The 22893-nt window shown below is 45.1% G+C and overlaps 1 protein-coding gene across 2 annotated transcripts in view; it reads right to left on the bottom strand.

Moving 5' to 3' along the window:
* Positions 1–1107: 1107 nt before the first annotated feature.
* The window catches only part of EFNB2 (ephrin B2), a 45629-nt gene continuing 23843 nt past the window's right edge, over positions 1108–22893 (bottom strand). The window contains exons 3-5 of one of the 2 annotated variants that reach the window (XM_019443923.2): positions 6988–7080; positions 6131–6244; positions 1108–4789 (exon numbers count right to left, since the gene is read on the bottom strand). In XM_019443923.2, coding sequence (XP_019299468.1) covers positions 4401–4789; positions 6131–6244; positions 6988–7080 — 596 coding nt within the window. In that variant the 3' untranslated portion in view covers positions 1108–4400. The remainder of the gene's footprint in view (positions 4790–6130; positions 6245–6987; positions 7081–22893) is intronic. The other variant, XM_019443924.2, reaches the window with a different exon arrangement.

The raw sequence follows: 22893 nt of genomic DNA, 5'->3' as shown, positions 1-22893 counted from the left end.
GGATGGAACTATTATTCCAGCGCCACCTGAAATCGTGGGCTCCTGGAGAAGCCCGGGGCGGGGAGGAGGGGGAAGGAAAGCATTTATACCACAAACATTTCTTTAGTACAGGTACGCTAGGAAGATGCTGCTCAGATCGCTGCCTCTAAAACCAGCCTTTCGTGAGGCGTTCTTGGGGGGAGGGTGGGGCTTTTCAAACACTGGAATTCTTCACTTGGCTGGGGCTGTGATCTGTGGCTAGACAGTCTGGAGCATCGGGCTCCTCTGTGCTGGGGCCTTCCCCATCCGGACGCACCCCCCCTCCTAAGGTAAGGAGGGGCCCGAGGTAACGCAGCCAGAAATCTGAGCACTTTCTGGTCACGGGTAGCTGCTTCTGCCCTGACTGCTGCTCTGCCCTCCACACCTCTGGGTGAGGAAGGTCTCCCCGGAGGGTGGGGAGTCTGCAGATCAGTCTTAAGACCCCAAGCCCACCAGCGCAGGGGAAGACATCCCCAACCCCCCGCCATCTTCCGAAGGAAGGCCAGCATTGAAAACGCGGTTAAAGTCACCACTGGCCTCTGGCTTGCTTCAATCTGGTGTCACAAAGCATGATTTCTTTGTACGACGTTAGCGCTGGTGAACATTGGACTCCTTCCTTCCTTCCGGGATCCTGCTGTGAGGAAAAATGAAGGCTTCGACAGCAAACTGCTTTGCTCGAGTGGAAACTAGATTTGGAATTAGGCGTTGAGATAACTAAAGTCCATTTGCCTGCCTCCCTTTCCTCTGGTCACTTACTTAGGTCACTACTCAAGACTGGGGGATCCAGGGAGACTAGGGAGGTTTTCTGTTCAGGACTTTACAAAACTTTATGATCAGATGGTTTGTGAAATATGAGCTCGAGTTTTATGGGGAAACCAATGGGCTCCCTCGTGGCCCTCTGCAAGGTTCGCATTCATGTTATGCGAGTGTCCTGATTGGGAAAAAATGGGCACACAGGTGCCCACGGGCAGAAGGCTCTGGAAAACTGTTAATTATAGAGAAACAGAGCAGAAAGCAAATTAAAATAAGCGAAAAAAAGAAAGAAAAAAGAAAAGAAAAAGGAAGGAAAGGAAAATACTTTGAAGGCGCTTTTTCCATAGGAAAAAAATATTTTATTTTTTTAAGAACAAATTCAGTTTGAAACAGACGTGGAATGGGACCTCACGGATTCCGTTTCTGGGGGCTGACTGCAATGTGGAAGGAGGCTGGAAACCTAGGACAGGCCATTAAAATAAAATGAAGAAAGAACAAAAATATTTATAACTCAAGCATAATACTGTGTTACTTACAAATTGGACAACGAAATCTTAAATAAATATCCATGGTACATAATTACGGCACAAATATGCAGCAATTTGGCAACCTTTTATACCGTTTTTCTTTTCCTCATTACAGTGCAAAGGGGGGAAAGACACTGCCGTTTAACAAGCTGTAGCTAAATACATTGCAAAATTCAGATTTTATACAAAACATCTTGCTTAGACTTTATAAAAAACCAACATTGCTCTATGTACACAATCTGGGTAAGAAAAGCCATTTCTGTCTTGTTTTCATGTGTATTTTTATTAAAAAGGTGAATAAGGCTACTGTAACACCCCGAATCCATATACAGTAAAATCTGAACCCTATTTACAGCATCTTCAGTTAAACGTTATGGTGCAAATTCCAAAGTCAGGTGACTAGGGATGAGAATACAAGCAAGGCATTTACAGTAACTTTCCAAAGCGGCACCAACTTCAAATAAAGGGAGAGTTGGTAGATTGTCATATTCTGCACCAGACACAAAACAGACGCACAGAACACTTTTCCATTGGTTGCAGGTAACTCTTCATCAAATTCATCTGATTTTTCACAGTTTAGCATATATAACCAAAAGGTAGCCAACTGATGAGACACACATTTGATTTCATTAAAATCAGACTATTTCCCATGTTTCCCCTTCTTGCCCCTCTCCCCCATCCTAAAGGTAATTTTTGATGGCTTACAAGAAAATCTTGTACGAATGCACGTAAAGGAGAGGGTGGGGTGATGGAAAGAATTACATATGTACTGTGGCTGGTCACCATGGCAACCCTCCACAGAACTATGATATAGATATATATAATATATATTGTAGATATATATTATACATATATGTACACATGTATACCACTCACCCACTCACACACACACACACGCACTTTGGACCAACATCATTTTCAGGTTCAGGAAATAGAGAAGGAATAATTTCTGTGACAACTCATTTTTGCAGGCATTCACTGGAGGTCTGAGAACCTTAAAATGCTGTTGCTACATTTTTTTTTCCTCCCAATTCAGAAAGCAAAGTGTTACCATAGTAACGGGACTATGTTAAAGATGTCTATTTTGCATAGCACATAAAAAGTAGGTTTCCTGTTTACTCGTTTTGTTTCCCAAAAGGGAGGGGGCGGGGAGGGGGTGGGGGAAGGGGGCCAGAGCTAAACTTTCAGCCCTAAGCCCCCTCTGAGGGGACCCGGTGGATTTTAGCGAACACTTCAGCCATAAGGCAAGGGAATACACAACACAGAAATGAAATGCCGGAACATCTTGCCACTGTTAAATATACGATGCGGTAACATCCATTTCCTGGTATGCAGGGCTTGTATTTCCTAGTCTACGGTTACGTGAGATGCCAGAGGACTGGGTTATTTTTGTATTTACTCCCGTTATTGTTATTTTTGGAGTGATGTTGTTTTTCCCAGATGGAGCTGTCCAATTTTTCTTTTTTTAAGCACTGAGCATTGGGACCACGTAATTGCCACAAGTGAATTTCACGTCTTTCTGGTGTGATGTGTGCAATCTTAAAATATATATTAGTACAAATCTGTCAGTTTCTATCCCTTGTGTTCTATATACCTGTTATAAATATGTGCCATCTTCCTCCCCCCTCGACATCATGATTTATTTCCGTTTTAAGGACTCAAAGAAGTTCGCAGTATGCGTCACCTGGACACAGCGTGCGGGCTGTGGCCTCGCTCAGTACCTCCGCGTCCGCCCTTGCAGCCGGACAGGACAGCACCGCCATAAACCAAAGTGTCGTGAGGCTCAAGTGGGGGTGCGGGGGGAGGGCACTGGGGGGGGGGGGGGTGGGGAATCTGACCTACCTTTCACATAGGAGAATGCCTCAATAACATGGATGATGATGGAATCACAGCCTGTTTGACCTTTGGCTTGTAAACTTCTAGGTCAGATCCGGCTCTCTGCTGTTCTCCTAAATGCTTTCCCTGTGTTTCATAAAATGTGATCAGTATAGCAGCTGAGTCTGCTTCAGACATCATCCAAAGCCGACCGACTCTCCTACAGCGCCGAGGCCATGCGCCTTATTGCCAGTACAACAACAGTCCTGCCCAGATCTGTCGTCGGCGGCCCTCCCGGCCGGCCCCTCTACGACAATGCCCCTTTGTCCTACCCAGTGGAGAGAGACTCTGCTCCTCCTGCGTGTTGCCATTTGATCGGCGGATCCCTTCCAAGGCGCCCCACCCCACCGCGTGCGTGGTGTCTCCTACTTGCCTCTTAAAACCTCAGCCAACCAAAGTGCTGTGCTACCTAATTGGGGTTCCCCCTCGACTTTCTGCTCCCGACACACCAGCAGCAGCATTGAACTGCATTTGCAGACAGCCCTCCCCACCCCCACCCCCCATCCCGGCCCGCCCCCTTCCGTGAGCTCCTGGTCTTTCTGGTCTTCCGCAGCTGAAGGCTCCTTAGTAGCAGACACAATTTCTAGAAGTGTAGGACCCATCGGCTCCAGCTGCCGTGGCGCGGGGGCAGGAGACTCCCAAGGTGAGTGTGCCAGCAGTGATGCGGGGTGTGGAGTGAGGGGCTCACGCTGCGGGGCCCCGGAGGTCGGCAGGGGTGTGTGCAACGGTGAGGACTGGGCGCGGGACCTCTGAAAGCCTCCCCCAGCCAGAGGTCTGTGTGACAAGTCCGGACGCTCCTCGGGAGGGACGCCCAAGGCAGAAGGCGGCGTTTCCAGGCCCCGCGGCCCCCGGGGGACACCTGCCCGGGATGCTCACGGCTCGCCCAGTCCCCCCCACGCCCGCTACCGCTCTGTCGCCCTCGGCTTCCTGCAGGCCCGGGTGACCGCGGCGCATGGCTTGGAGGTGGAGGGGGGAGGCGGGCGCTGCGGTCCCATCGGGCACCTTCCACGCCAGTCTCCCGGCCGGCGGTGGGCGTCTGTCTTCACCGCGGTCCGGGCGCTACAGACTAGGTAAGCTGTCCAACTCAACAGGGCTCTTCCGAGAAGGAGTGCTCCCTCTCCCCCGCCGTGCTCCGGTCCATTCGAGACACGGGGGGTCATCAAACCCTCCTCAGGGCGGTGGCGGGACAGTGGGCTTCCTCTGGGAAAGCGAAGGCACCGCCGCGTCTCAGACCTTGTAGTAAATGTTCGCCGGGCTCTGGGGAGGCATCTCCTGGACTATGTACACCGGGTGCCCGTAGTCCCCGCTGACCTTCTCGTAGTGGGGGCAGAACACACTGTCCGCAGTCCTCAGCGGGATGATAATGTCACTGGGCTCCGAGCCGCTGTTGTTGCCGCTGCGCTTGGGGGTGGCCAGCGTGCTGAGTGACAGCGTGGCCGTGTGCTGCGGCGAGTGCTTCCTGTGTCTCCTCCGGTACTTGAGCAGGAGCACCACCAGCGTGATGATGATGACGATGAAGATGATGCATCCTGAAGCAATCCCTGCGAATAAGGCCACTTCGGAACCGAGGATGTTGTTCCCCGAATGCCCGGCACTGCTGCCGTCTGTGCTGGAACCTGCGGCCGGGGATGGAAAGGAGCAGCCCAGTTACTGCTGTCCCTGCTCGGATGGCAGCCCCCCAGCCTCGGTTCCCAGCCGCGCACACCAGGCAGGACGCGGCAATCGCCCCAAAAGGGGACGTGGACGGGACCCGGGCTCGCCGGCCGCTCTCAACCACAGGTGTCCCCATCCGTCCACCCTTGGGGACAGGAGGGGACAGGCTCCCACGCTTCCGCCCCAGGTCCTAAACCGCCGCCAGCCACAGCAGGTGGACACAAAGGAAGCGGCCACCTCTGGGGCCAGGGCTGACTGCCGTGCACTGCCCCCCTTGCCCTTCTGGGCGCCGGCCTTCCCGAGCATCTCCCGCTGCCTGCTTTCTATAGACAAGCCCTGCCTGCTGCGCGCTGAGGGGACCCTGGGGCCCTGGGAACACATGCCGCTCGTAACTCGCTTGTATTATTTGATTTACACCTAAAATATATTGGGAAGGCAGCAGAAACACTCACGCTGAACACGCTGCCAACCCAAATGGGAAGCACTAAAAACTTGCCTGGCATCATTAGATTATCCATTTATCGGTGTGTCACAAGAATTTGACACATCTTGCCATTGAAAATTAGAAACAACAGCTTCCCTCCACGATGCTTGTAAAGTGGGGGAAGTGGCCTGCAGATGCTGACTGCACATGCCACCAACAGGCACGCTGGTCCCTCACACGAGACTGCTGACGTCGGGGAGCAGCTACCGTACAGAAATGTCATTAGCGTGGAAACAAATACATAGCTATCTGCTCAAGGACCGGTACGAAAATGAAATTCAATGGCGGCCAACTTTATCCTGTATTCTAAACTTCAGCCAGTGATCCGACTGGTATTTTATTTTACGCTGAAAATGTGAAACAAAAATGTCAACGGTAACCACTCGAAGAACACGGCATTATGCGATATTTTAAGATGCCACCACCTAAAATGTAGAGGAGGATCAATCAGGCTCTTTGTGGATCAGACGTAATTAGGCGAGGGATTAGAACATTAATTACATACATGTGAATATCGGTTCTACGCTACTGTTGCAACAGGCACGATTAAGTGTCTCCAATAAAAATAACTTTGGTCTGAGTGAGTAGTGCTCATAATTGGCACTTGCATCTGATAAATTCTACTCTTCTGAATGGGAAACTTCCGTGGGAAGGAGCAATTCTGTTCTTATCGAGCCATTAATAACAAGTACCTGCGAGCAAAGGTTACTGACTTGGGGAACTACAAGTTAATCCCACTAGTATCCAAGGGCTTGGACTCTGTTCTGCCTCTTGCTCACGGGACCCACGGACGCATCCACACACACTCACGCTGCCATACCTGGATTTGGTTTGACAAAGGGACTTGTCGTTGAACTTCTTCCATTTGTACCGGCTTCTAGTTCTGGGCGTCGTGTCGGATCATTATGCCTGGTTGACCCAGCGGAACTCGCATCTATACGAGGAACAAATGATTACTTACAGCCCAGACACCTAATGAGATCTAGCTCTAAGAACTGCCGCGTGTCAATCTCAAGAGGCACAGACAGCAATGAACGTGAGATTCTTTATGCAAAGTGCTGTGACATACAAGAATAGAGTTCTCCTTTTAAAACGGAACGGTGGTACTACTTATGTCAGAGGTTCAGATCGTGAGGCCATCTGTGGAAACTATAGGGATTCTCGCATTTGGCACGCAGAGCATTGCAGATGACATTTCAATTTAAATGAGCAAGTTGACTGACTACTATACCAATTTCTAATTAGAAGAATAAATCTGCACAATAGGTTATCTGTGTGGGAAAAGGCTCAGTGAACTAGTCTTCTGTACTCGAGATGCAGAAATGGGCCAAATGGCAGAAACCTAAGTTTTCACTCCGGGTAGCGTAATTTTTTTGAACCAAAGAGGTGTTTTGCTTTTAATAAGAAAAAAAAAAAAAGTGTGTATAGAGATACACGTACACACACATATGGCAATGGACGTTGTACCTGGCTGACCTTAACTGTGAGAAGAAACTCCAATAAAAGAAGTTTGTTACACTGACTTGAGGAAATCTGTCAGTGGCTCAAGGTGCAGAGAAAGATGTGCTTTCGAAACTAGGCTACGAGTGCGTGAAGGTGGGCGTTCACGGCATTGGTGCCACACTCGTTGGGGACTCAACCAGATTATGGTGGCTTCATGGAGCAGGTGGTCTTTACCTTGTCCAACTTTCATGAGGATCTTCATGGCTCTTGTCTGGCACACCCCTCCCTCCTGGTTATCCAGGCCCTCCAAAGACCCATTTGATGTAGCTGATTAAAAATAAAATGGACAAAACAAAAAAATAAAGAAAAATCAGGAAATCAATAAGCCAAGTTTACATGAACATGAAATGTCTGAAAACAATTTGAAAAATAAGAATTCACTCTTAGTCACAAGTTTTCGGAAAGTATGGAATGCTGAAAGCCAAAAAATAAAAAATAAAGAAAATAAAGAAAAATGGATCCTGTCAACACCGCTGCACGTATGCTATCTGGTTTCAAGTTTACTTAAGCGCTTTCTCCTTCCTTCAGAATCAACTGATTTGGGGTCAGTCCATACATAAAAGGGACAGGACCTTCCAAAAAGCTTACTATTTCAGGGTCGGCCTCAAAACAGCAAAGTAGTTAATACAGTAACTTTAAAATGTGGTAATCATCGCACAACACCTGCTTCCTCTACTACAGATTTCCTGCTTCGAGAACAATTAGCTCGATGCTCCCTGTTTGCCAAGCATCCAAGTTCGGTAAACACTAAAAGAGGAGACTCCCACACCCCCTCCTTTTCTTTCCCCGCCTTATGTGAGATGAAGAAGTATGTTAGGATTCAGGTCTTCCACTTCTGAAGTTTTCTCTCCATCATTTTGCACTGGACTGGAAATAATAAGTGTGTTATCATTACCAAGACCGACCTTAGACAGACTCTTCAACCCAGCTACCTGCTGGAGCACAGCTTGACCGACAGAGGGGACCACGCGCGCCCTCTGCTCTGTCAGGGCCCTGGGGCAACCCTGGGGTATGAGGGGAGATTGTCCAGTACCCACTTGCCTCCTGTTTACCGGCTCGATTCCCTTCCCATTTCAAGAGGGAGGAGGAAGGACAGGACACTTGACCACTGTCAGTACTTTTAAACAAACAGCCTATGCTCCACTGTGTGTAAACACGTTGCTGTTGCGTCTCCTTAGGACGGTGAGTTCTCTGAATAGCGTTGTGACTAAAGTTGTAAAAAGACTGCCAGGTACTTTGCTAAGGAAGAGGACTTAAATTGCAGGTCAAGTTCCAGAAGAAAAAGAAGGTGGAGGGTGCTAGACGTTTCCATTCTTCCAAAGTTCAAGGGGCAAGGAACAGAAGTGTTTCATATACATTTCTGTGCGGTAAATCATTCTCTACTTTGATTATCAAAGGCTGGTCTACTAACACTGTACTTTTCAAGGCACGGAAACAGGGACAGAATTTCTGGTAAAAATACATCCAAAGGCACTGTTTCAATGGGTTGTTTGTTTTCCAAATGGTGGACCGGCCAGCAAGGTCTACATGCACACATAGAAATACGTGGGCTACAGAGAACGCTCTTGAGTTACAACTTTTACTTTCACTGCTTTGAAAAACAATGGCTGCTTCTTGTGTGTATAAATATCCCTGTGCTTATCTGAGTGTTTCCTTAAAGTTTACAGTCTTACGATCAGACCTCACTCCTCCGCTGACACTGGTGCCGAGTTTCTCCTGGGAAAATGGGCAAAATGGCCATAATCATTCTGGGGGTAAAAAGTAGACAGTCTCCTCTTGTAGATTGTTGAGAAAATGTTTGGCAGAGAAGTTAAAACAAATACCTAAAAACTTTATATGTCTCTGTGAATCTAATAAAAAAAAATCGTTTTTTTCCTTCCCAATTCTCTACCCGCTTTCTCTTTTCCCTCCTCCAGACAGTTGCCTAAATTTCAAAGTGTCCTTTCCTCCCAAAGCCATGAAACAGTGTGGCTGTCTACATGCAGGCACTGTTTGAGGTCAGGTGCAGAACAATGCTATCATCTCTATTTAATCTTTCTCAAAAATTAGATATGTTTTCATGGAGAAAACCCTGGAAAGCTGAGGTCTAGCCAATGGCTTCAGAAGTTTACTTAATTCAAATGGAATCTCAATGTTTTCTATGCTGTAGGCACGTAAATGCACTTTCATGCAAAAGTGCACCCCAATGCACAGCGAAATGACCTCTTTCTGACTAACGGCTTCACAAATATGTTAAAAATACGATCTGAAGGGTGGTGCACAGAAAAGGCGGGCGGGGGGAGGGTAGAGCTTTGTTTGTTTGAACCTGGAGTTCATAAGGTCAAAGATTCAGATCTGAAGGAGAAAAAACAATGAATACCAGAATGGGGAAGACAAGACGTGGTAGAGAAGAGTCACCGTGGAACAGAATTCAAACCTGTGTCCTCAAAGATAAAAGCTTCTGACTGCTTCTACCAAGTCCATTTGGAAGCAGGAGGGCTGCACCTCATTTCGGTGATTTTTTCTTTTGATTTTAATCTGTAGGTCACTGCCCTTTCTGAATACCAATGCTTCCATGCAGAGTGCTTGTGGGTGTGCCCTGAATGCTGTCCAAGTGACCCCCAAATGTAGAGAGCTCCAAGAATTCGAATTAAACTGCAATCTGTAATTTAGCATCCACAGACTATAAGACAGTAGGAGGAAAACTGTGTAGCCGGAGAATGAATCTGCTCTCCATTTTTAACAGTTGAAACTTTTTTTTAATTCCTTGAGGGAGGAAGAGCCTTCAAGCCCTGAGCTGCACAGAGGGAAATGGGAGCTTGTTTGTGCCTTTGCCTGGTTCTTGGAGATCAGAGGCCGATGCTGGTTTGGGGGGGGGGGGGGGGGGCGGTGGGGGTGAAGGGGGAGGATGGGCCAAGAGGCAGAACACTGTGATGTGCATTCCAGACGCTTGCTTTGTTCCCCTTTAAGTCAACTTGCAAGTTGCAAAGGTGACTGGAAGATATTGGAAAATTCATTACTAACGTTAACACAGAATCCCAGATACCTGGTTGTTTAAAAAGGGAATGAACTATAAAATACAGCTGGATGTTTGCTGTGAAGGAGTTTTGCCCTGCCGTATGGTAGCCATGACCCGAGCGGTCCCAGAAAGCCTGGTTGGAAGATGTCAGCAACCAACTGAAGCTTCAGAAGGTTAACTTTCTAGCAAGCATAGAATAATTTAGAGTGACTTGAACTTACTTTATATTTGATTCTGTAATGAAAATTACCCTCACTCTTCCCTATGACCTCCTCAGCAGGAAGTGTAGGGAGCATCGCTCTCATTCTAGAGGTCCTCCTGTCCCTTGCCTTGAGCAAGGACACTGACAAGTGTCCTGTCCTGATAGCACCTCCTTATGGCAGTCAGCTCTGAAATAAAGCCACAAGATTAATCCTCTGAAGGCATAGTAGTGGCTCACTCTGAAAGACAAGAAAGTGCTAATGCTTGGGGAGAAAATCTAATTCCATTTCAGGAGACAATTTGGCAATATTTTTTATTGTTGATCTGAATATATTAGGAATTTTTGACTTAGAGAGAGGGTAAAAATAAATTGCTACCTCATTATCCTTCGCTTTTCTTTGTATCTACCAACATTATCTAATGCTGCCACAATTATAGTATTCCTAAATAGATGAAATTGCATTTAATCATTTGGAGACAGAAAAAATAACCCTGTTATACCTAAGCTTTTAGTGCCCATTTTTTTTTTCTTGGTCTAGAGAAAATATAGACTTTATAAAATTAAAAATTACTAAGCAAAGTTTCTCCATCCAGTTAGAAAATGGGCTTAATAAAGATACATGGGCATTTTATAGCCTGCTTTTAAAGGCTTCTGCTTCAGGGATCTAATTGCATGTAGTAAGTATACTGAAATTACCAGATTGTTCCCCTGGGGCCTGATTTCCAGTGGGTGGAGATCATTACTCAGCAAAAAAGTACCCCGAGTTCTCACTGCCTAAAAGTTCTTCACATCTGAAAACTGCACTGCCCCACATCTGTGGCTTCCCATGAATTTGCACACGGACCTATATCTGCAGCTCCTACTCCCTGGCAATGGTACACTGGTTATCCCGGGAGAAAAAAGAGAACCGGTGAATAAAACAGACTAAAGGGGCAAGAATCTTTCTGGCCGTGTTTTCTAGACTGTGCCCACAGAGAGGAAGTAAGAGTGCATTTTAACATGTCTTCATCTGATGGCCACTGCCCCACGCCCCGGGAGGCTCCACTCTGTGGCACTGGCTTTGGGCGGTTTTCAGTCTATCACTTCGGTAACCCTGTGCTAATCAGATGGAGGAGTCACTGCTGGGTTGGTACCGTTATATGGGTCTCATTCACAAGGAGGTCAGGAAGGAGGGCAGCACAAAAAAAGTCTGCAGGATAATGTAACATCACTAGGAAGGAATTCTTGGCTATTCTGGAAAGGATGAAAAAACACACTCGTACTATGCAGGTGATTTCAAACTATTCTCAAATGTAGCTTCCTGGGATGGGGCAGGGAATGGACACTCAAAAGCAAACCTTTTTATCCACTTTATCAAAGCAGTCTACCAAAGGAGAGACAGATAATAAGCACAGAGGATCAGGAAAGCCACAGAGATCAGTTTCCTAATAAGAATAGAAACTATAATGTATATAAAGCTGCACATATTTGCTCTTACTTGATGATGAAACAAATAGCACTTTGTGACAATTCTCTATCAACATCATCCTCTTTGCACGACTCTCTTCCATGCATGTCATGATACGCTGGCCCTGGTAATTCTGATTTCTTAGGGCCGGTCTTCCTGCACGTGGGTCTTTCTCCTTAAGCTCAACACAGACTCAGAAGAACCAGAAGCCTATCACCTGACAATCTGAGGAACCCAAAGCAGCAGAATCAAGTAGGAAACAGAGAAAGCCATGAACTTCAAATAAACATGACACACAAACAAGCTTACTGTCTTCTACCAGGGCTCGCAATTCTTGGAATGTCTAAAGGCTAAAAAAGCTGGAGTGAGATGTGTCGGTTGAAAACTAAGGAACCCGATAAAAATGTAATTGATAACTGTGAACATATAAACCCGGGAAATTTAGAGCATTGTCCTTAACACCCTGACAGCAATTCAAAGTCAAAATGTCTAGCATCAAAACAGCGATTTAATTTCTAGATCTCAAGGTAGTTCGATGCCTTGGATATCACAAGGGTCCTTTCAGATACTGAGGAGAAAGATTCTAAACATGGACATGATAGAGTTCAGTGAGTGCCAAAAATAAATGCCTTTTTCTGTAATTAATAAAAACTTCTGAAACAGAAACAACTGTATAATATGCCAAAAGGAAGGAGAAAACGTCCCTTTTTCTAGCTTCTTTTCACGTGTTTCTCTTTGTGGATTTATAGTGTAAGAAATGAGGAATGTGTCATCATCAGTTTCCAAGGGCTTCGTTACTTCTCCTTGCCAGAACGTTCAGGAAAATTCAGCATGATTTCAAGGCAAATGGCATTTCATCCCATAATACCAAATTTGCCTATCTTTGCTATATAAATAAATGCTTCTTAAAATTGCCTCAATGTGAAGAAAAAAAAATACAGAGGAAGACATTTTCAAAGTGAAATATACATCCACAAAAAAGGTTGCTTTTTTTTTTTTTTTAATCTCTACTTGATGTGACAGCTCTCACGGGCATTTGATTAGCTGATTTTTAGTGTGTGGGGAACAGTTCACAGTTCAAACACTGTATAAGCTACTAGTGAGGTAGGATGTGTGTGTTTCTCCCCCAAGGAAACATTGTTCCAATATGATAAGAAGAATCACTTGAATTAAAACCACATCACTGTGGTTGTGTTTTGAAATTTTAAGGCAGTAAATCATGCATTAAGAATTAATAACTGGCTTAGCCCCAGTGACTTCTACCCAACACAATTAATTAGTTTCTCTGCTAGACAGAACGATTTGGAAAAATGAATTTAAAAAGGGAGTCACAACTTAGACCCTCCCTCTTGTATTCTAGCATTAAAATAGGAGTGAAGATACCAAGTATCAAATTTAAATGGGTGCTCTTGAATAAAACAGTATAATTTTATTTCCTTAGTTTCAAATGTTCATCATGAACAATGATAGGATATTCTATTGACAGCTCAGGAAAAAGAGGCGGTTTTAAAAATGTGTTAACAACCTTGAAACAGTTTAGTAAACTTTGTGCGTTTACTAGAAGATTTAATGACCGATATTGCCACTTTATATTAATTTGGGGGGAAGAGGGGAGGTAAGAGGTTACTACGTAAACTGAGTATGAAGGTGCCAGTGTATTTATCATATCTCGTATCTCATATACCGCATGAGACTTGGACACTGAGGGAGGTCAACCTATTGAGAGAATCGTAACAGCATAGAGTCATCTTATCTAGAACATAAGAAATCCTATCACAGCTTACTCAGAAAATCTTTTAACCATCAAGAACTGTATACAAAGATCAAGTTAGTGGCAATCATGAAAGATGCTAAGAGCCAGTTAGTTACCTTTGAGAACACAGTCCCGAAGAGTCATTGATTACATATGACCAGACTGAAAAGGAGAAGCAGCGACCATGTGTGAGTGTGCGTGTGTGTGCGTGCATGTGTGTGCGAGTGCATACATAAGGGGTATATGTTAGTGAAAGGAATACCCTCCGGGTTCCAGCAGTGTACTGACGTTTTTCTGACAAAGATCAAACAGTCCTAGCAATAAATTAAGTGTCCGTATTTTTACTAAAGGCCCACTAACCACATGAGACTGATTATGGGGTTGTTTACTCTGTTTCCCCTTAAAAATACTGCCTCCAACACCTTAGTGCCTTGATTTTTAATGGAGAATTCTGTGGAGAGAAAACACCCCTTTCTAAGTCTAGGATTTTATGGCTAAAAGCTAGGATGATTTATGTATGGAATCTTTCATTAGGTAAAAAAAAAGTTTCAGTAAGATCTCAGAAAACAAGTTTTCATCTAGGTATGCTTTAAGGGGATTTATCTTATTGTCACAACAATTGAGACAAAGTTAACATTCTAAGGATGTGTCAGTCAACAGTAAAATTACCTTTATACACGAGAGTCAACCTGAATATGGGCCAAAACCCACTAAAAGGAATTATGTCTTATTTATTTTTTAAAAGTTTGATTTATTTGAGGGGGGAAGGGCACTGAGAGAGAGAGAAAGAGAGAGAGAGAATCCCAAGAAGGCTCTGCACTGTCAGCACAGAGCCTGACACATGGCTTGGAACTCACAAACTGTGAGATCATGACCTACGCGAAATCAAGAGTTGGATGCTCAAATGACTGAGGCACCCAAGCACCCTAGGAATTGTTTTAAAAATAGGTGGCCAGGGGGCACCTGGGTGGCTCAGTTGGTTGAGGGTCTGACTCTTGATTTCGGCTCAGGTCATGACCTCACGGTTTGATAGTTTGAGCCCCACATCAGACTCTATGCTGAAAGTGTGGAGCTGTTTGGGATTCTCTCTTCCTCTCTTTGCCCCTCCCCTACTCACTCTCTCTCTCTCTTTCAAAATACATAAAATAAACTTAAAAAAAAAAAAAAAGTGGCCAGATACCCATTTCAATAGACTGACCAAAACTCAAGTTAAAAAAAAAATGGCAAGAATGATATAAGAGTTCAAAAGATAAAACATTATTCCCGGTTGCCTACATTGCCTTACTTAAGCACTCGGATTTGTAAAACTGAGAACTCCCGGTCAAGACACTGTGATATCATCTCATCCAAACATTCTGAACCGTGGAGACGCATGTGTTTGAGTGAATTATTTCTAGCCCACAATCCGCTGCCCACTCCTGGGTTTTTGACAGTCTTAATCATTAAGGTATCTGTGTGGAGATATGGAAATGTCTAGATCGCAAAGGGTCGGAGTACAGAGTTCATGGTGGGGAGGGCGCACCTCCCCCCAACTTCTTGCTCATTCTACTGTCACTAATCGGATGCAATGATATTAATGGCCCAGTAATTGGGAGTCTGCAGCACTGAAGTGGAAAACATCCATCTGAGGCAGAGTTCATCTCTGGGTGGTAAGACTTCACTAGTGACTGAATTAATGTTTGCTGACAGTTTAGAATATAGCCCTGCGGATGAGAGAATGTGCCCCTCTCCATGGCACACGCGTTGAGATGGACGTGACGTTATTTGCTTTGACCATCTAGAGACCGCTGGTAACCCCAATAAAGTGCCCTGTCTGAATCTGCCCTACACCTGAACCTTATTCCATTCAGGGGACACGTTCTATACTCTGGGAATCCAGAGCAATTTTCCACATGTTTGCTTCAATAAAAGAATACCTTCGTCTCTTGGTTCAACATCAGGAACAATGAGACTAGGCTACTTCACTGATGCAAAAAGCTGTTTTCGAAGCAGAGCTGTTGTTAGTAACACACAGCCTGGCTCCCTCCGTAATGTAATCAATTATGTTTCTTCCAGAGGTGCTGTACACCCACCCATCCACCCACCCTCCATCCATCTGTCTGTCCGTCCGTCCATCCGTCCATCCATCCACACTGCAGCATTTGTACTTGGCTAAGGAAATTTAAAGTCTCATTGCCTCTATTTGTATATTTGAGAAATTAAAAAATTTTGTAATTTTACTATTTAGCAACTTTCCATTGAGGGGCACAGCGGCACAGTCTGATTTGATTAACAAACGGAACTGACGGGGCGCCTGGGTGGCTCAGTCGGTTAAGCGTCCCCCTCTTGATTTTGGCTCAGGTCATGGTCTCACGGTCTGTGGGATCGAGCCCCGTGTCGGGCTCTGTGCTGACAGCGCAGAACCTGCTCGGGGCTCTCTCTCTCCCCCTCTCTGACCCTACCGTACTCAACGTGCATGCACTTGTGCTCTCAAAAGAAATAAACTTCTTAAAGAAAAGGAATGGAGTTGATTAAAAGATCTACAAACAAAGAGGCCACGTGGAAGAATTGACACTCTGTTATTGCAGCCGCCTTTTCTCATTGGCCCTTTTTCCTTTCCTACTGCTCATGGGATGGTCTTTGTTCGACTCTGGGGCCTATGATGGAAGTTAGTTCTAGTCACGCCACAGACCACAAGGCACAGGCTCTACACGTTTCAACCAGCACAGAGATCGTTCGGTATCTGGATCGTGTGAGCTTCTTGGTACCGCTATGTGCCGTGTGCACACATGCCCTCTCTCTACTGTCCCTGTGTATGTGGCGTGCACACAGGCATAGCTCTTTACAGTGTGTGTGATGGCACGCATACGTGTAAGACCTTTCCTCTCACTAGGCGAGAGACCCAGGAGCACCGTCACGGACCAATGACGCTGGTCTAAGGCCCCCCAGCCCTGGTCTGAGTTTGGACTCTGGCATTTCATGGCCTTGGGAACTGCCCACACCGTTGAGGAAGTACTCATACTTTCCAACCTCTGGTTTTCTCATGGCGATAAACATTTCTCTGCCGCGTTGTTTCTGAGACTGCAAAGTGACAGAGTATGTGAAGCCACAACGCTTTCCTTTATGCGACCAAACACCTGGCCAGGGATCTCAGAATTCGGGGAACAATTGCACGACTCATAAGAACTGCACAGGTTTTCTCAAAGTGATTTTTTTTTTTTTTTAATGCCTGTCTATGCCTCTTGGCTATTTTTAAAAGTGCTTTAGTTTGCTTTAAATTTTGATCTTCAAGGTGAATATTTAAAGGCTACTAAGAAACTCGTTCTCTCTCATGCTTGTATTAGGTCTCCAGTATTACTCAGTTATTTATAAGGCTAAGTGAACTTTCAAAAAGCTATAAATACAGGTGTTAGATATTAACATGCATTTTATGAAACTGTAAAGGCAGTTTTATTCTGAGCGATTCCTAAAGAATTCCACTTTTCACATGGAATCTTCTCATCTGCTCTTGTTCTGCTTATTTTGCACATGAGGTTTCTCAGCGTCTACCACCCCCCCAACCCCCACCCCCTTCAACGCCTTCCCATTGCTTTAAGACTCGGTTGTCTTTTTCTTTCCTTAGTGGTTTTTGGGGGTAAGGAATAGTGTTCACAGGACTCTCTCTGTCTAGCTTAAATGAGATAACCTGTCACGCCTGCCCAGGTGACACCATTGGATGTGAATGGAGTCCCATTCCATGCTAGCCCTGTCCTTCTGCACCCTGGGGGATCCATCGGGATAATTATCCCAACGGCCATGACTCCATCAGGCCCATGAGCCCAAAGTTTCTCAGCACAATGTCCAGTTAAGCAGAAGCTGAGATTTTATTCCTCAAGTGCAAAGAATGTGAGCTTTGTTCGTCTGAAATCCAATAAGGAGTCTTACTGATACATTCTGGAAGAGCCTTCGGTACAGTCAGAAGACGATTTCACATTATGTTAAAAAATAACAGAAACAACACTTCTAATTATCAGGCTAATGAAATACCTTTCCCAGCCTGTCTCAGTGACAAGGCAGCCCTGACACCCTTCTCTCTAGGAGGATATTTATAACACGTTAGAATGTTGCCGAAATTACCAATAAAAACACAGCGTTTCCTTTGTGTGGCAGGGAACTGAGACAAAGCCCTGGCAAGGTTGGGGAAATGCAAGTAGAGAAACGATTCCATGGACAGAACAGTCCTCCCGCTCTGTCTCTTCTGGGTCTTACAGAGGATCTGCTAACAAGCTCAGGCAATTCCACCAACAGAAAGATACAGAAATGCATGTTTCTTCAGAAAGGAAGCCCAGAGACAAAAGAACTTTTATGACACTCCAACAAGACGAAGAGAAGAGATCTTATAATTAAGTTACGCAGCATTCCTGAAACTTGTAAACTCTCTGGAGTTTCATTTTATGGATGGTTTGCAAATAACTTATACTTTGCTAGCACATCTTCCCCGCCCGCTAGCTTGCAGGAAAGCCTGGCTTCGCCCTTGGGCTCCTGCCTCACACACTCTGCTCCAAGGGGACCCCATGGGTTGTACTTACTGGGAGCCAACCTTGGAAATGAGCACTTTATATAGATCATGCATTTCAATTCCTGTGACCCTGCGCAGGCAGATACAGTCAGCATCCCCAGTGCACAGATGAAGAGATTGGGGCAGAGGCTGGTTAAGTTACCCGCTGAAGGGCATTCAAGAACCCACATCTGTCTGACTCCAGACGCACACCCACCAAGCTGATCTGTCGCTCTACGTGGCATGTGTAGATAATCCTCCAGACACCCAAGGGTCTGATGGACAGTCTATTACAAAGATGACAGTTGTAGGGGCGCTTGGGTGGCTCAGTCGGTTGGCCGTCCAACTTCGGCTCAGGTCATGATCTCACAGTTCGTGGGTTCGAGCCCCGCGTCGGGCTCTGTGCTGACGGCTCAGAGCGTGGAGCCTACTTCGGATTCTGTGTCTCCCCCTCTCTCTGCCCGTCCCCTGCTCATGCTCTGTGTCTCTCTCTCAATAATAAATAAACATTTAAAAAAAATTAAAAAAAACAAAAACAAAAAACAAAGATGACAGTTGTAGGTTAGAAATAAACGTGTTTAAATGCTGGAATTTGGCAATTATATACAAGGTATAAAGATAAATCCTCACCCCAAAGTCAGGGGCTTGAGTGACAGGCTGATACGATCATGTCACTAAACTTGATGGAAGCATAGCTTTTGCTACGTTTATCATATAAAATAATTCGTGAAAGAAAACCCATAATCATTTTACACAGACCACACATTCTCACAGAGCTGAAAAGAAATCTACATGTACAAGGATATTCGAAAGTTCCCACAACTTTTGTGCTGGCGAAAGGTTACGACACACCCAGTATATTTTAGTGTCAGCTGCGAGACCTACTATTCCCCGAAATAAAGAAGTATGTCGAAAACCCAAAGGGAAAACAAACCCAAAAGGAAGACAAATATAATGAATATAAATACAAATGTAGTAAATGCAGGAAATGGAATCTGCTGTTCCCCTGCTTTGATTTCTTTAAGGATAGTATTCTGTTATATTTGTATGTAAGCATTTTGATTTATTTTGCAATTTTGCTCAGAAGTGAAGTCTATGCCTAAAAAATAGCAAGCAAAGCTGACTGTGGAGCCTTCCAATTTTATATGCTCTGATTAAAAAAAAAAAAAAAATTGCTGCTTTAGAGAACTAAACCAATGGCCTAGGAAATGGTGCCTCCTTCAGACTTGTCTACTGCTCCCTAAGGAAGACCTTCCCAAGGCAAAGAAAGGGAGAGGCAGCTTTGGGAAGGACGGCTGTGAGTGCGGCAGGGTGGACGTTAAAGAACAACCTTTGATCAAACCATCGTTGGAAATGACGACTTTCAGACTATTCCACAAGTCCAAATCTTGGCTACGGATGTGAAGTAAAACATCGTGAAAGTTACATAAGGCTAAACTGGGGCAGGGGTGGGGGTGGGGGGGCTCGCACACGTGGTCTTTGTCACACGGCTCTGCTGCGGCCACTGTTCACTTAAAAAGTATTAACACAGCGGCACTCACTCGTCATTCATGTCTGACTCACATAATTTTGGAGGTGGGGTGAGAACCTCTTTGTAGGTATTTTGCAAGGTCCTGTGCTGAGCCTGGATAACCAACCTGCGGAACCTTCGTGAAGTCGGATGTGGCCTAGGGCCAGAAAACTGCTGACTCATTCGGCTCTGGGTTGTCGTCTCTAAAAAGAAATTGGAAGCCAAGCACAGGGAGTATCTACAAGAAAAGTCTAGAACACAAATATGGATGAAGGCTGAGAATACAGTTAGGGAGGTTTTCCTTCTGCATTAATTGGACTGTTTACCAACAAGATAGAGCTTCCCTTAAAAATGCACACTTGAGAACAGATGGTTATTTCACAAACTTTAAAAAATTTTAAAGGCAAAATAAAAGTAACTATAGGTTACACAAAATAATGCGTACTATGCTTTTAAGGCAATTGAGACTCGGAATGTAATTGGGGTGCCTGGGGGGTTTGGTCGGTGACGGGGGTCCAACTTCAGCTCAGGCCATGATCTCTCAGTTTTTGAGTTTGAGCCCTATGTCAGGATCTGTGCTGACGGTTTCGAGCCTGGAGCCTGCTTCGGATTCTGTGTCTCCCTTTCTCCCCTCCTCCATTTGTGGTCCCTCTCTCTCTCAAATTGAATAAAACATCAAAAAAAAAAAAATATGAATGTGATAAAGAATAGGGGGCTTTTTCAGACCAAGTGGCAATAACACCCCCCTTTTGAGTCATTTAAGATTAGGAGATTTTTTGATGCAAATTAGGCCCAAGGCTAATTACTGAAATAGGTCACTTGAAAAAGTCAATTCTAAACATTTAGAAAACCCACATATATCATTTTGCCACATGTCAAAGCAAATAATCATCTATGAGAAGAACTAATGAGGAAGCGTATCATTTTGTCACTTCCTAAGGGAATTTAGTGGATACTTGGTAGGTTTAAAAATACACATCCAATTAAGAATTAATATTTACTTCTAAAACTCCAAAGGGTGGTGACTACGTTCTATATCCGGTAACACTGTAAATCAAATTAAGTGTCTTTAAAGAATTCATAGCAGATCCCATCCATTTCCGTTGGAGGAAAGACACGTGGACAAGAGACCCTACCCTGGATGTGCGTTTCCAGCCCTAAGATGGTTTGGAACTGCAGCCCTCCATCGTGGGCCATAACAACAACAATAAAGGAACATTCTAGAAAACAAATCAAAATTCAAAGAAATAAAGGGACTTTCTCCTTAAGTACAGGCGGCAGGCAGGACTGGAACCCAGGTCTCTGGGCTGCTGGTCCAGTGCTCCTGGAATCAGTTTACCTAGGGAATTAGCCAACACCTCAGGACCCCACGGGCAATCTGGACCCGTCCCCTCTGCGGTAACTCGACTCCCAACTATCCCTTTCCTTTTTCCTTCCCCTGAAAAGGAACCACACACAACGGTGATGGTGTTAACACTACTACTCTTACTTATGAAGGTTCTGAGACGCTAAGATTTGGAGCTGAACACACTGTCCACATGACAGCATCCTCCACGCCAACATTATTCACTGTCTCAAAGTGAACCGATGACCTGAAGTGTCAAAAATACATTTGTAAAGCTGAGTACTTTCCAGCCTGCTATCTTGACTGGTGCTATTTTAAGTCGAGTGGGACTCCTGGGTGTGTGTGAGTGATCGTTGGAGGTGGAAATCAGTGACTTCTAAAAATCCTGAAATTCTTGAAGAAGCCATGGAAAGTCAGCACGAACTTTTTAAACTATTTTAAAATGTGTGCCTCTCGTCTCTCACCTTCTTTCCTGGGAAAGCTGTCTATCCATGACCTCTGCTGTGGGGGTGGGATAAGAAATGAGCTTCTGGCTTTTCCCAAGTCTCTGCAGTGCCTTTCTGTGTGTGCGACTCGACAGGAGTCCCTCAGCTGCCTAGTGAGGGACAGTCCCCCAGGTTGGCCTCTCAGCCCCGGGCCCTTTCCCCAGGACCCCCCACAACCACCCAGTGCCAGTGCTCAAACAGCCTCTCACCAGTTCCCACTGGAAACCCTTCACTCTATTTTAAGAAAGATTCTTTTATCCCAGGCTACCACGTGGTTTTATACAGCGAAACTTAACTCTGAGGCGAGTCCTGGAGGCCAGCGTAGCTCGGCTACCTGTTACTGAAGTTAATGATGAATTTTTATCAAAAGAAAAACATGATACCATGGTTGCACAGATTAATAGTATAATTTTAAATTAAACTGTGCTTCTAATGTTTGTTTTTGAGAGAGAGAGAGAGACAGAGAGAGAGAAAGAGAGAGAGAGAGTAAGCAAACATGAGCAGGGAAGGGTCAGAGACAGAGGGAGACACAGAATCCGAAGCAAGCTCCAGGCTCTGAATGGTCAGCACAGAGCCCAACGCAGGGCTTCAACTCACAAACTGTGAGATCATGACCTGAGCCCCCAGGAGCCCCTAGACTGCTTCTAAATACACACCTGTCATGTGCTGATGCCAATACCAAGCACACAGTGTTTGTGTTCCCGCCTCGGACCTCAGACTGAAGGCTAAATCCCACCATGTGTGCTGAAATCCCACCTGTGCTCAGGGGGGGACGCAGAATGTACACAGCCATCTTTATGAAGTCATCATTGAAAATAAGGGGGCAAAATCTGGGTCTGTTGGCTTATCTCCATGGAAGAGCCAGCTCATGGACTTGGGCCGCACACATAGTTCTAGTAACAACACAGGAGCAGTGGGCACTCGATGGTGCCCCCTCTCAGGCACTGCACCTGCCCTCTCCCACCTCCTCTGGGCACCAGCCTTCTGTGTGAATTCATCTGAGGTCAGTTTCGGTTCCCTGCACTAAAACATTAGGGTCCTTGGTAAACAGTCTTTAAAAGTATTTTTTTTTTAAATTTTTGAAAGCTTATTTATGTATTAGTTTGAGAGAGAGAGAGAGAGTGCAAGTGGGGAGGGGCAGAGAGAGAGAGAGAGAGAGAGAGAGAGAGAGAGAAAATCTCAAGCAGGCTCCATGCTGTCAGCACAGAGCCTGATGCAGGACTTGAACTCATGAACTGTGAGATCATGACCTGAGCTGAAGTTGGACGCCTAACCAACTGAGCCACCCAGGTGCCCCGTGAAAAAGTCTTTAAAATAAATAAATAAATAAATACGTAAACTGCTAGACTTCCAATAGCTCCATTTATGTTACCTAATAACTTTTATATTTTCAAAGATTTCTCTATTGTTTTGTATCATTTACCACCCCACCTGCTTGTTTCTTCCATCGGAATGCTTTTATTTTCATTTTATGGTAATCATTCTTTGAAATCTATAATTTACCCCCTTTCCTTTCTTCATGGTACTTACTCTTGCTAAGCTACTCTCTGGGTGTCACATTGGCTTAAAGATAGGTTTTTAGTCTCTAGTGTTTCAGGTTTGCACAAAGGACAGGATAATTAGACGGCTATGACCATCTTCATTTTAATAACTAACGTGGTAAAAACTAGTGTACTCTTGAGTACCAAGTAAGTCAGGGAGTTACTGATTTTGCACACTAAAGAGTGGACGGCAGGTTGAGAAAGCCAGTTTCAATGGGATCGAGAGAAGACGGTGGGCGTGCCCAGCGGAGAGCAGTTCTGCATTCCCTGGCGGACTGAAGCT

This window comes from Panthera pardus, unplaced genomic scaffold, assembly GCF_024362965.1.
Source record: "Panthera pardus isolate Hobbes unplaced genomic scaffold, ASM2436296v1 HiC_scaffold_1, whole genome shotgun sequence".
Taxonomy (NCBI): Eukaryota; Metazoa; Chordata; class Mammalia; order Carnivora; family Felidae; genus Panthera; species Panthera pardus.
Note: the sequence above shows the minus strand (reverse complement) of the source record. Positions and strands in the feature narration are given on the sequence as shown.